Source organism: Neodiprion virginianus, chromosome 6 (genome assembly GCF_021901495.1).
Source record: "Neodiprion virginianus isolate iyNeoVirg1 chromosome 6, iyNeoVirg1.1, whole genome shotgun sequence".
NCBI classification, from domain to species: Eukaryota; Metazoa; Arthropoda; class Insecta; order Hymenoptera; family Diprionidae; genus Neodiprion; species Neodiprion virginianus.
Window position 1 is genome coordinate 3,815,187 of NC_060882.1, and position 14,652 is coordinate 3,829,838.

Sequence of the window (14,652 nt, forward strand, 5' to 3'; positions counted from 1 at the left end):
AAATTAGCGAGGAACTCGAGATCTGCGGTTCGCTCTACGGCGCGGATCTACGCTGTGCACCCTGCAGCCTGCAGGGATTATCCCGTCTAATCTCCCTCGCTGCACATCCTGCAAACTCGATCCAGCCGTTTTGCCTGGATGCCGTTTCGGTTCGGTTACCCGAACAGCAACGATTTTCTCTCGTCATCTCGCCCCGTGCATGCTTTTTCCCTCAAACTGCTTTTCTCCGCAGCGGCTGCCCGCGTAACGTTTGTCTGCATCCGCGTGTGCAGCCTCACTTTGTAGTATCGCCGGGGGTCAAAGGAGCTTTTGCGGCTCCGTCGTTACAAATTGGTGCCCGCGTATCGTGGAAAAGAGCTCCCGCTGCCCAGGGACGAGCTTGAAATGGCCCTTCTAGGGACGACCAAGGAGAAATATTTCGCAAAGTTCTCGTTCGCGTTGTGTGTTCAGTTTTCCTCGCTCCTATCGACCGAGTGGAACCAACTCGCGATGCGAGGCTGAGCATTGTTGTAAAACTGTTCGAGCGTTTTCAGGTACGGTAGGTATCGTACAATAGCAGTAGTTGCGTTTCACGAAAATTTTTATTCCTCGTAATTGTGGTACAAATTTTCAAAACTTGAAGAAAAAAAAATATATATATATATATATGTATAAACGAAATTACAACCGTATCACAACCCGCAGGTGAAAGTCGAGAATTCAATGAACGAAAAAGTCCGAGTGTGAGATAAAAATACCCGAGCAATTTAAGAATCGCATAATCCGATTTCATCCATGCGCCGTTGCAGCTGCAGTTCCGTAACGCCTCGTTAATCCAATTTATGGAATATTTATTGTTAAGGAGTAAGGCTGCAGGATCTGTCTCCGGTTCCGCGGGCGAATGGCGGTCAGCCCTCAACGCCTCGAAGGGTATTGCCTCGTACATTAATTACCCAGCATTAGCCGGAAAAGTGGATTAATCGAATTCGGCTGCATCGAACGCTGGACAGAAGGGATCTCGGGAGGGGAAAACAAGACCGGCTTCATCCGGCGAGCCGATGAAGCATATTTTCACCGATTGCAGGCTGCCGCAAATCGGACGAGGGAATAAAGCTCGGCCATTTCACCCCCGAGACGGTCTTCCAGCATCCCCGAAACTACCGCCACGGTCCATCTTCCGAGTTGCAGGATTCGGCCTGATCTAGTCGTTCGAATTTATGTGTGTCTACGTAGATACGTGTGTACCAAGCGTTCGAATAACGACCGTCTCGCATCTATATACATATAACGTACGAAAACAAGAAGAAGAAGGAAATAAAGAAACGAAAAAATTTCCAGAGCCGAACTCAATCGCTGATGGAAAATCTTAATTGCTGCGGAGGTGACCGTTCGCCGTTCACCGCCTATCAATTCCCCGTTGTTCGGGGGTGGGGGTGTACTCGAGGAACCTGGGACTGCATGGTCCTCGCATTTATCGAATCGCCGAGGGTGCGACGCGGCGCTTCCACTTATCTAATTGCTTCTTAAATTGCCCGCGATAACCTCTCCTCGACGGACAATATTCACAGATTTTCCGCCCCCCTGCTACTCGCCGATTAGATACCAAACTCTCGCGCAATTTCATTCTGCGCCAAAAATCAATTTACCCTCGGTTTTACGGGACCTCGGTTGCTCGCCCGGATCCCTCGCTAATATCTAATAATCTCATCCCGATGTTATTTTTGTAGAACAAAAATCGGACCGCCAAATATTCTTCTTCGTCATTACCGTCGAAGCATATTCCGAAAATTAATTATTATCTACAGTTGGAATATTTTCACGAAAGTCAGATTTCACGAGCTTTTAACTCTAGCAAATGTGAGATATTCAAACACAGTTTGACGGATGGGAAACTTGTGTTCGGAAAAAGTCGGTATAACATAATATACGAATGATTAAATCCGTAAAACATAACGTGGTATGAACAGAAAAGAAGAAATTTCATTTTTATGTTACTGTACAGCAAAAATATGTAGATACCGCTTATCGTACCTTGTAGGCGGGCTGGCAGATTGTTGAAAAATTTCTCTAATTGTGTTTTCGAAATTTAGAATCAATACCCTGATTCGTCGGGGATTTCCACAGGAAAGCGACGGACCACCTCGAGCAACAACAGCCTGCAGTTTCAGCGTCATGTAACGTGATTGGGGCGTTATTTCGGCCTCTTTGGACCGCCCTTATTTTCCATTGTAATTGTTTTCTCGTTCCCGCAAGCCGTTAGAAGCCACGTTCAGCGTTGGACGATACCCAGAGGAAAAGCTGCATGGGCGGATTCACTGTAAAGCTTTCCGCGGGGCGACGTTATCATATTAATTGACGTATTACCGCCAACTGTGCGATTCGGAATCGGAACATTTTCCTCCGGATAAAACGGAGAGAATGCGGATTTGTCGCGACGTTCAAAACGCACGCTGTTTTTTTTTTTGTCTTTTTCTCAATCGCAGTTTCTGTCGTCACAATTTGAGACTCCGTGGTTTGTCTGACTGTAAACCGACCCCGACTACTTCCGGTTAAGAGAACTCGGCGTTATTCGGCATCTTCGCTGATAATTTATCTCTAACGTCCGAAATAAAAATCATCGCTTTTCAGATATTATATAAGAAAACTGCAAAATAGCAGAGAGAAGAAAAATCCTGAGATTTACCGAGGAAAGAGGCAACGATGAAACAAAGAATAGCAAGTAAAACGCGGATGATTGTTTTGTAAAATTAATCCGAAAGAGACTGATGAGTAACAATAGCATCAGGACATGCGGTCACGCGTCGTTATACCGAAGAAAATGAAATTTTTCTACCGATCGTAAAACCGCAAAGATATTACGAGATGGAGAGGAAAAAAGGAAAAATTATTCTCATCAAATTACGTTGCTTTACGACCCACGGGGAGAGTAACGGACGACTGAAATTTGTACGCATAAAGCATTTTGCAAATGCGGAATTAAAACTCGCACGATAACTTTTTCAACAGTGCCCGCGTTTATAGCTATTTTCTTTTTTAACATTTTATGGGGCACAACGTTATGCACGGAGCAAAATGATTTATTTCAATATGAATTATCGCGGTGATGAAAAAATAATTCGTTTCACGTGCTCCGAAGAAATGTTTGATACTGTAGTGATTAAGAATATATCGTGTCAGAAAAAAGAAATTGTGAAATTGTTAACATCTTTCAAACAGATTTTGTTTTATTATACGTCCTCGCAGGTAATACAAATATAATAATTCGATAAATAGTCAACGTAGGGCAATACCGTGGGAATAAATAAATAAATAAATAAAAAGTATCAATTTTCCGCAACAAAGCTTATCGCCATCTCGCTTAACGCGAGGCAAATAATTCCGGTTCAGAGATAGGCTGGCTGGGAGCTGGCGTCCATAATCGTTGGGTTTCGCGTTTTCCTCAAAAAATCCCAAGGGAGCAACGGTGATTAGGTCTAATTTGCGATTATGCAAAAATACGTATAACTTCATAAGCACCGTCTAGAATTCTGCATGTATACGATACTGCCTCGACCTCTGCCGCGTCGCGTCGCCTCGCGTCGTCTCTGGGGTGGCCTCAATTTTCTTATGCAACACCGTCGGCCAGAGCTAAATTCCCCGGCAACGACTCTCGACCTCCCGACCTCTCGCCGCGAAAGGAAACTTGAAAACCGATCTAAGCCCGTCCTAATCTCACCTGTGCCGTTTCCCCCCGCCTGCGACGGCTTAATAGGTTCCCGAAGAAAATAAATTCGGCACTTATGCTAATACTGTGTCTACACACACACACACACAATATATACGTTTACGTACATGGGCACAAAACCACCCGCCTGGGATTTTCAAACCGCGCGTTATGTGCACACTACATATAATATGCTATATACGTACGCACGTGTGTTCACGTGTAAGCTTTTGTCGCGAATTTTATGCCATATACTATAAAATCCCCCATCGTTGTCTTAGGAATATAGTATATCCAACTTCTATTTCGTCGCTTGATCTCTTCCTCGCGTGCACCTCGACGCCCGGTTATTTTCTTTCTTGTTTCTCATTTTCACAACGTTGAAAATGTTTTCCAGTACGTAGCTGGTACCTGTGTACGTAGGTACGTGCGCGGTATACAGGGGTGGCATTTTATTTATTTTTTTGAATGTTTTTTTTTTTTTTTTTTTTTTTTTTTTACCATCGGAAAGAAAATATTTTCTTCCCTGCTGGAATTTTGTCGCGTATAACTGGCGATCGCGTTCAGCCGACCCCTCTCCGTGTAACTCCGCATGTACCGGTTTAATTAATCGGAGCATTGCGGGCATTCCGACAAAGGATTATCACAGGCTCAGAACGTAACCAACCCGGGGGTGACATACCTGCCCCGATATAATTACGAGCGATTTGGATTCCTTGAAAGTCACCGACAGGTGCAGGATAATTGGCAAGTTGGATAGCTATAGCGGAGGACGAATTTTAGATACCTACTATGGCACGCCGGGAATTGCCCTCATATTGAATTCCGACTTGGGATTAATTCGTTTCCACCCTCTCACATCGGTCCGGTTATTTGCCAGTCTCGCAGTTTTTTTTTTTTTTTGTTTTTTTTTCTGTGTTTATCCTGTCTCAAGTTTCGTCTGCTTCGAATACCAAAAAGACAGTATTTACAGGATCAAAAGTAGAGAAGAATTTCAAATTCTTACGCACCCGGCCGATCGAGAAAAAAAATCGACGCTACGTGCGACGGCAATAAAATCGAACCACGATTTTTGTGTTACAAACCAATCGTTTCATTCGGCCAATATAATGATTTGCCGCAACACGCCTATCCGTGTACACGTTCCCTCAATATTTGAATTTCGATCCCTCGTTGAATATTCAAAGGCATGATTTTTCGATGGTTTAACGCTGCAAGTGCCGGTAGGTGGATACCTACAGCCAGGCATGGCATACATGCATAACCAGTTTTTCTCCCCAAACGTGATTTCGTGTTTACTCGGGTGAAAATGCATCGCGGAACGTGTCGGCGGAGCACAAAAGAAGAGGAACAAAAACAGAAGTAAATTTAACACGATAATTTTCTACACCCGATAACGATGTATGGACGCTGACCTAGGTCAACGGATATTTTGGTAGAATTAGTGGCGGTGCAAGAGGGATTTTTCAAAAAAATAAAAATAATCAACCTTGGGCTCTGTGTACCTTCATTTATACCTAGTAGTTAAATTCATATCCATTTGTAATGGACAGGTCTCTCTTTTTTTTGGCTTAATTACGTTGTTGCTATCACTCGAAAAAACGATAGTAATCCTAAACGCATACTTGGAGAAAAATAAACGAAATAGGGTGCCAAATATAATAGGGTTCAAATTTAAATTATAGTTTGAAAACGAGTTTTATTTTAAATATTTTAGAACAGAGAATCGGGGATTAAAATACTCAGTGAAAATGTTTGGTCCTTGTAAGCCTCGTGAATAATTGTCCAAAATTACGAATTGAGATGAACGAATAATGGACGTGAAATTGATTGAAAATCATCGAGTCAATGCACACGTATTGATTTATTCAAGTCTCAGCATTTTATCACAATAATTCACTTAAAGTGGAAAGTAGTTATGAATTATTGGTTCTTAAATTGTAACAAAAAAGCCTCAAACATCGCGTGTGAATGGCAAAAGTGTTGCCTGAATTTTTGAAAATTCACAGCATGGAGAAAAAACGGTGTGGAAAATCAAATTCGAGGGAGTAAATTTAACACCAATAGAATTTCGAGGTGCAGGTTGAACAGCCGATAATGCTGTGCATGCGCTTACCGAAAATCTATTGAAATGCATTTTCGATAAGCCAAATCGCGGAGCAAACGGTGCGCAAACGTTCATTTAACATATGGAAGCCTGCAAACGGAAAATTCGTATTATATACAACAAATGTACAGATATACAACCGTTTGAACCGGATGAAAACTATCCACACGTGTTTTGTACCCTGCTTTACGTTTACATCCCTTTCCTACCTTTCCTATTTTCAAGTTCGACGATGCGTTAAAAATTCTATACCAACCGAAACGAAATTCCGACCAAATAACGCGATCCTCGCCGCTCAAACGCTTTTCCATTTTTCGTTTCTACCATATTCGTTTTTTACGCTATAAATTTTCTGTAAAAAATTCTTCACGGATAATACAAAACGATGCAAATCGTTATCACCGCGATTATGTCTTCCCCCCGGGATTAAACTCTCACGCAGTTCATGAGAAATAATGAACGGCAAAAAAAAAAAGAAGAAGAAAAAAAGGAACAACCTTTAATGTCCGCGAACAACAGGAAAATCATGATCTCTCGGCAAGTTCGTTTTCTCTACAAACTTACCTTGATAGTTTTCGGACTGAACTTGTTCCGGCGGAATGGCATATCCGGCAGTGGCGTTCGGTGGACAACCGTTTCGGACCTGCTGTGCTCGAAGGGTGTGGGTGGCATGGAGGGAAGGGCCCCGTGGTGGAACTTCAGGGGGAGCTGGTTCCGGGGGTGAATCACCGCCGGTGTCTGCACAGGCAACCATAACTTCTTTTTTATAATCGTGAAAAACATCACCCTTAAATTTTTCGCGAGTTCTCGGAGCCTTGGTAAGTGTTTTTCCTTTCCCGATCTTGTCGCGTGATTTTTTGCGCGGTTGTATACAACGCGTCTTCCGAGATATGTGGGGCACGTATGTGTCTCGAACCCGAGGAACCGTATCTACAGTTTAATAGTTTTTCCCGTCCCAAGGCGAGTCGTCGCGACTCTGCCTTTTAGACGATTGACTTTAACTCTGAACTCTCGTGTACATTATACGTACGTACATATACACGACGCTCGCTTTTCTTTTTTATTTAAAAAGTACAGGTACGTCAATCCGGCGCTCAATTATCTGTCGTTTTCATGTTTGCCTCAAGGATCCAGGAATTGTAAGAAACTGTAGGGACACGTTTGTTCTAGCTCGATGTCAGGTTTGATGTCTCTAATCATTTAAGCCCTCGTCAATCGATTTCAGGATATTACGTGTCTTGAATTTGTCAAATTTGAAAGAACCAATTACGAATTACCATTTTTTTTTTGTTTTTTTAATTGCACTCAATTTTATTCAAGAAATAAAAACTTTTCTAACGCAATGAAAGAAATAAAATAAAATCAGGAATAGTCCGGAAATGATGAAAATGCTACCCCTGATCTATAATTCTGGAGATTAATAAATAATTCTAACGTTTATTGTGTAAAAGGTATCGCAGTGTAAACGGTACCAGTTATTGAATCGAGTGTATTTATTTAGAACGGATTTACAATAAAGACGAATCGGTATAAATGACACGATTTATGGTTGATTGAATCAACGACATGTATAATTATCTAAGGCACAGAGTACAGGCCAAGCATACAAAATAACAACAGTCAGCTGATTATTTCCATGCGTTGCGAGTAAATTGAAACAGGCAATGCCGATCAATTCAATAATCGGCGCTAAACTCTACAAAGCCGTTTTATATGGATTGACCTTATTCGCTTCGATATTTTGCCATTTACGTAGATACGCATGCGATAAATATTGGCCAAGTTTATCCTTATACATGCAAAAAAAAAAAAGAAAAGGCAAACGTAGATTTCACGTGCGCGGAGTATTTTCCGGGCTAGAAATAAAAATGAAACGAAACATTTGCAGCTTATCGCCTGTATAGGCTAATGCTAAGCCTCATCGTATTCCTACGAAAGCTATTAGCTAATTCTGATAAGCGGCTCCGAACAACCCGTGAAACTTCCGCCACTCCATCCGCCGTTTTCATCCTCTTTCCCGATGGCTAGACGTCGTAAATACCGCACAAGCGTGTTATAGTGGCCATAAATAACAGTTCGAATGCTCGAGCGTATCTTCGACCCTTTTGTCAAGCCGGGTTTTTCAAAATTCATTAATTAGCGACATATGGCACCTGAGCTGCGTTTCTAGCCGGACAGAAATGGCGTGTAGTTTCGGAAAATCTGCGGGTGGAGTCATTCGTGGGTAATGTGCGATTTTAGGGCACCGTTAGAGTCGTAAGCTGCACGAATAACGTGTCGCGAATCGATGACGGTGACCATTAATGACCGGCCGCACTCTAGCGACGATAATTATATAATATTCTGAACTGTCGTGAAAAACAATAACGCAGGAAAAAACACAAATCTCGCCTTTCCCTATTCACTGCTTCTAGATGCAGCCGTCCAATATTGCGGTCACGAGCTTCCCTAATAACTGCAATTAAGATACGGTGTGAGTTTTGGATTCTTGGAAGTTCGATCACGCCTTGATTCCAGCCAATTTCAACGTTATTCCATCCATCAGCGTTATTGAGAATCAACGAACCCGATATACTGCGCTGATTTAATTGTTCGAGACTCGCGAGCATCGACGGGGAGAGGGAGGAGGAGGAGGAGGAGAAGGAGGAGGAATGGAGAGAGAAAGGTTGCGATAGTTTGGTCGTCGAGGATAATTAAAGCCGTGTGTAACCATTAGCGGCCGTTAACATAACACAACGGTGGACATTATTGTAAATCAGTGTTATCGGCCACGGAACACGGTATATACACATTATACCAATAGGTAATGTAAGTGGTCGAAACTGTCCCCGAATATATGGACTGGCCGAAGTTCATCGCTGCGGCAGATTTGAATTTCGGGTTGAAAAGTTTGTGAGCGTAGATTATGCGAGCGATAAAATAAATAGAAAAAAAAGAGAAGGGCGGCGCGAAAACAGGGGTTGAAAGAATAAATAAAACAACCCCCGTAATTTCCGTGCGTTTCCGCGACTTTTTATCGCGCGTTGCAGTTTTTCTACATATACGTGTACGTACCTACGGATAATACATACTACACGTTTGTCGTAGTTCGATAATCCCGGCAGTGAATTGACGCCGCATGCGGGGGAACCGAGCGAAAACCTACTGAAACGCAACTACCGTAGCGAAATTTATGAATTGGAAAAAAGTCGATTCTATTGTTTCCATTTTAACGGCCATTAGTTGAAAACGTCATTATCGGAGCTGCAGTAATTGATAGTTCTGAACAGTAAACGAACCGTGTCCAGGACAGATTCGTACCTCCGGTCCGTTTCGACGTATACGTATACGTATACAGATTGCGGCAAAGAGAGGTGTGCATGCGATTATAACCGTTCACCGATATTATGTGTAGCTACAAAGCGAACAGCGTTCTATTATCGTTGATCATTCAATGAACGCGCGTGTTGCGAACTTCCCCGATTACCGTATACGACCGATTCAATTACGTGTATTATTATTTAAATTATTATTTATAGAGACCTGCCGCATGCATTGCGTTACGCTTAATACGATCTATAAATACACACATACAACGTAACAAAACATCCGAGAATTCTATGCAGCATACACATGTAGGTACTACACAAACACATCTGTAAACTGAATTGTCAGATAGAATGAAAACGGGGTATTTCAAATGGGATTTTGTCCGTTCCGGTCGGCGATACGGAAGAACGGACTGTACAGTGCCGAAGATTATAGCCGGGTTTGCTACGGCATTCAATTTCGTGCGAAAAAAAGAAATTAAAAAAAAAAAAAAGATGCATTCGTCTAATCATTTTTCCTCCCACATATCTCTTTCACACGTCGAAACACGTATACGTAATCGTACATGTATTCTGCATCAGCAAATACATACCGGTGAAGTACGAAGGCCTTGACAGACCTGGTGTGCGAGGTTGTTGTGCAGGAGAAAAAGAGAGCGAGAAAAAGAAAAAAAAAGGAACAGTGATTAGTGCCATGTGCTTGCGGTGCTTTTCGAAGGGTGCGGAAAATGCATAATTCCAAATGGCTGAAGTGAAACACGAATTCGTGTAATCAATTTCAATGGGGAATAGAACTGGGAAATTTGTGATGATACGAATCATGCGTGTCGATGACGGTGCGGTGATTTTTCGTTCGAATGAATTTGATAAAAATGATGCGATGAGGAAAATCTGGTTCGTAGACTTCGAGAAATTATTATAACGCGCTTCACCATGAGGTATGCGGTATGTATCAAGTCGTAACAAAATCAAACTCTCCTGAAGTAAATATAATTAATACTTCTACAGCAATAATGAATATAAGAGAGAAAATGTCGAATATGTACATACGAGGGGCACAACCGCACCTGTACGCCCAGTCAATTATAATTCGCATATAACAATTGTTTAATTAAATTGAGTCGCATGAAACGTTGGTGAATAGGCGGAGGAGGAGGAAGGATGGGGGGGGGGAGGGATAGGGGGTAGGTACGGGTTCTGTCGTGAACATACGTGTCGCGGTTATAATGTGTGCTGTGGATAACTTTACTGCGGGTATCGAAACACGGTACGTATTCCTATAGAGCCGTTATTGAATCCCGCACGTACGAACAGCTTGTTCCACGCGTTCTACGAGGATTGAAAATATTTGTAGGTAATTGCACGGTCAGTCGACATCTGCCGGTGCTCCCGGTGAAAAGAAGAAAAAAGAGAGGGAGATGGAGAACAAAAAAAAAAAAAAAGGACGGAAAAAGACTGCATTACTACATTTTTAGCCCCTTGCTGGATTATGTTCCTGTTATTGGTCACGCGTGAAGAACGAACAAGGTTGTGAAACTTACTCGCGGGACAATAATTTCATCGAATTACATTGAACGACGTCGAATTTGGAAACCGAAAAAAGAGAATATCGGACAAAAATCCAGAAGCCAAAAGCATGGAATTGCGGGGGGAAAAGGGAAATTATGAAATGCCGTAAATTAAAGAATACGAAAATATGGAATCGTCAGAAATCTGCGAGTTATAATATAATATTTCAACATTTACCTCTTATACATTTTGTAATTCTACGAAACAGACTATCGCGTTCTCGATAAATCGAAATTGCAACCCTTTCCTCATCTCCGATAATTCAACGTTTTAACCCCCGGCGAGCATGAAGATCGAAGGAAACTCAACTCCACTATACGCGTAGCTGGCAATTGATGCGGACGTGCACAAGCGTCGAGTCACGTTTCAAGTTGCGTGACATTTTTGGGGTTGGGTATAGCCGAGGGTGGCTTCGAAACCGTGGAAAACCGGTAACAGAGGACGGTGGTAGCGATCGTCACTCGAAAAGTGGCGGAGTAGATTTTGTATCGGAGGTTTCGCCGCCCCCGTCCCGAGTATAATAATCGAATAAAAGTCAGCCTAATCGAAGGGGCGAGGCGCGGGGGTTGCGGACGAGTACGAGTCCCAGCCCCGTGTTTCGCGCCAATTCTCTCGCGTCCCCGTGCGAACTTGATTTAGCGAGTGCCCCGCAATGAGCTCGGTTCGCGAAGTGAGCGTCCCGCTGCTGCATACGGTGCTCGGCGAATCGGAAGCCCGTAATCACGGAGCCAATTAAGGGTGGTGACGCCACCGGGCATCCCACTGACACCTCGATGCTCCCGAAACTCCCTCTCATCACCCTCTCTCTCTCCCCTACTCATCCTACTCCCCTTCGGCTCGTCCAGGGTTGGTCAGAGAAACCGCAGCCCAGAAACGCTTCCCCGCACCGATGGACCTCTGCAAGGTGGACGGTTACTTGACGCAAGGGTGTATCTCCCCCCCTTGAGAAGGATTGCGTTATACGTATTTATGGAGATGTCTGCAGATTGCATTTCCACGAGGAGTGACGGCTGCGATTATTCGAATACGTCACCGTCCGTGTTCCATTCCTAGCTTTCGAGGCATTTGTATGTACGGATATTCGACAAAAACAAGGGTGGAAGTTCGATCTGGGAAATTTTTTCTTTTCGAGCAAGTAAACGAATCACCTTCTAAAGTTTATTGAACGGGTTATCGATTCAGTCTTATGAACCGAATTCAAGACAGATTTTCAAAGCTGTTCTCGACGATGGGTGAATCGTATCAACGAGCAGTTCAATCGAGGGTGTTGGCACTGACCCAGGTACAAATATGCGCACCGATAGATACAGTGGTAATCTATAGCTGTTCCCTGAGGTCAGATATGCACTTGAAATATTTTATTATCTCCTCTAATGACCCGGTCGGAATCATATAACAGCCGTCATTGTGCGCTAGTCGCGGTAAACAGGAGTATTTGCGATTGATATGTTACATTGCAGCAGTTTTTGTCGCCACTCCGTGCGGAGAAATACGCTATGTCTTATAGAATGCGTTACGCGTCTGCGTTACATATGTTGTCCAATATGCATACTGTGCTAACGCTCAGATCTCAAACCCGATTCAGCATTACACACGAGTCCGGATAATTCAATAGGATCGGAGAGAAGTAGCGCCGCCAAACTAAACGCGAAGTGCCCAACCATCTGTAACATCGAGGTAGGTACCATGCACCACGACGGTATCAACGTTCGTCCCCGTTGACCGCGTCTAATCTGATTTTCCCAGGGTTCCCTAGCCTCGAACAGTGAGGACATCGGTTTAACGTTGGTAAGCTTTGTCTGGGAAGAGCGAAAGCCATTTGCTAATAGACGTAGGTACCGTAGGTAGGTAGGTAGGAGGTAGGTACCAAGCTATACCTTCGTTAGAGAGCGGACTGAACCTTCGTCCACTTCCCCACGGGGAGACAGGTCATGCGATCCAAACAATTACCGGAAACGGGATTCCGTCAAGTTCAATTCTCTTACCGGTTTCCGATTACGCCTGACATTCACGGACCGAGGCTAATTCTCGTTACAGATTACCACCCTTACGCTTCTGACGCACATTACATCCGAATGGAGTTTTAACGGTTGAAACTAACGCCTTTCTTTTTTCCCTCGTTTCATTGGGATCAACTGAATTATCCTTCGAGGACGACGAAGAATCGTGCATTAGCAGCTAATTGATCTCGTAATAGCAAATCCGGAGTGTCGTCGAAACGACCTGCACGGCTACGGGTTTAACTCCAGGCTTCGAGTGTCTGCAGACATACTATAAGGTGTCGCCTAGCAGCAAACGAGATCCAGTCAAATGCGTTTAAAAGTTCAACATACATACATACATGCACCCAAAGAGCTACCGGGTCGTGAATGTACGTCAGCGACGGATACCCACGAGTAACTTGTTCATCCGGTGGTTCAAAACTGCGTTACCTTTGGAGACCGTGGAAAGCCGCGTCAGAAGAGGGACGCGCGAGATAACGAGAGATATTCGCGAGAGACGGAGGGACGTACGGGGGGGTCTAAATACTCTCGGCGTTCCAAAACAATGGACTGGTACCGACTAACTTTCCAGTGACCCCCGTTAACCAGCCTGACCACGGGGTAACTGGTAACTCAGTTACCCACTTGCGAACCAAAGCAGCAACATGGCCGACGTGCCAGTTCCACCGGACGAACGAACGACAATTTCACGTCGGAGACGCACCTCGGGGCTCGCTATTTACAAATTTTGTGCAACCATGCACGATTCGCTAAATGTGCACCGGTTTTCGATACTTCCCGACCTTCTAACGAGCATAACGAAAACTTGCGTGCTGAGTGATCGCGGACGTCTTTTAATTCTCGGGTACACCGTACGTGACAGTTGTTTTTTCATTACGTTTCAGTGAAATGTTATTAAGGAAATGTGGGAACCGATGGTGCACTTATTACCATACCAATGGCGAACATGAACCGATGGAAGGAGTTGTTGATGCGCATGTCCGTTTCGTTACACGTATCAAATATAAATTTATCCATTATACGTGTACGAGTTTATTGGAAAAACCATGTAACCATCGGAACTTTCGAGTAAAATAAAAATGGAACAACATCGTAAAACAATATCATTTTGAGACCATTTATAACGTACCTGAATTATTTCACAGACAAACCCTTTCCTCTGAATTGAGTTAACAAAATACCATGTTAAAGCGATCGAAGATTTTCATACAAGAAAATGAGAAAGTTGATATGATTTCGTTTTACGAAGTCCTGACATGAGCAATGACGATGACGATGATTGTGATTTTCGTGTGTGACTTGACGAGTGGGATCGGGATGTTTACGGATAGACAACGGACACCGAACTTGTAGCTTCCTGCCTTCGCGAATGGTGAAAAAAAGCTCGACTTACCGTTGTTGAGGTGCATGCGAGAATGTTCGTCGGGAAAAACGGCCTCTGATCTGTCGCTGCTCGCGGTCGAGCTGCTGCTTAAAGCGCTGGCGTGTCCTCGGCGATTACGTCGATTGAGAGTGCCGCCGGCAGCGGAGTTGTTTTTCTTTGTCGGTGCAGCGTATACAGTTTCGCCTGAAAGTACGAAATTCGAGAATAAGAATAGGAGGGGAAAAAGAGAAACCAAAGAAATGTCAATGTTTATTCCCGCATCGCACGGATTGAGAACATATGTAACCAATGTGTGTCGGAACGTGTTATTGTACGGGAAAATTGGCCCGGCTGTGCAGGAGCTTATTTCAAGCTTGCGTAACGACTGAAACGACAAACGATCCGACGCAACGGGGTGAATTCGCGTTGAGCTGCACCGGTTCAGAAAACGTCCCATATCAACCGAAGCGAGTCTGCTCCCCGGGTTGCAGAAAAGCAGGGAGAAACCGTCCGGAATAATCCGTGGATTTGGAAAAGTTTGCAAAACCTTACACACGTAATATTATATGTATATAGTATAATACTAGCAATTTTACCGGCGTTCCCCGGGGGGATAAAGA

General features: G+C 43.7%; 1 protein-coding gene across 6 annotated transcripts in view; it reads right to left on the reverse strand.

Moving 5' to 3' along the window:
- The window catches only part of LOC124306788 (teneurin-a), a 489,347-nt gene that overhangs the window by 242,299 nt on the left and 232,396 nt on the right, over nt 1–14,652 (reverse strand). For all 6 annotated transcript variants that reach the window (XM_046767795.1, XM_046767801.1, XM_046767797.1 and 3 more), the window contains 2 exons: nt 14,063–14,236; nt 6,354–6,527 (listed from right to left, as the gene is read on the reverse strand). In XM_046767795.1, the coding sequence (XP_046623751.1) occupies nt 6,354–6,527; nt 14,063–14,236 (348 nt within the window). The remainder of the gene's footprint in view (nt 1–6,353; nt 6,528–14,062; nt 14,237–14,652) is intronic.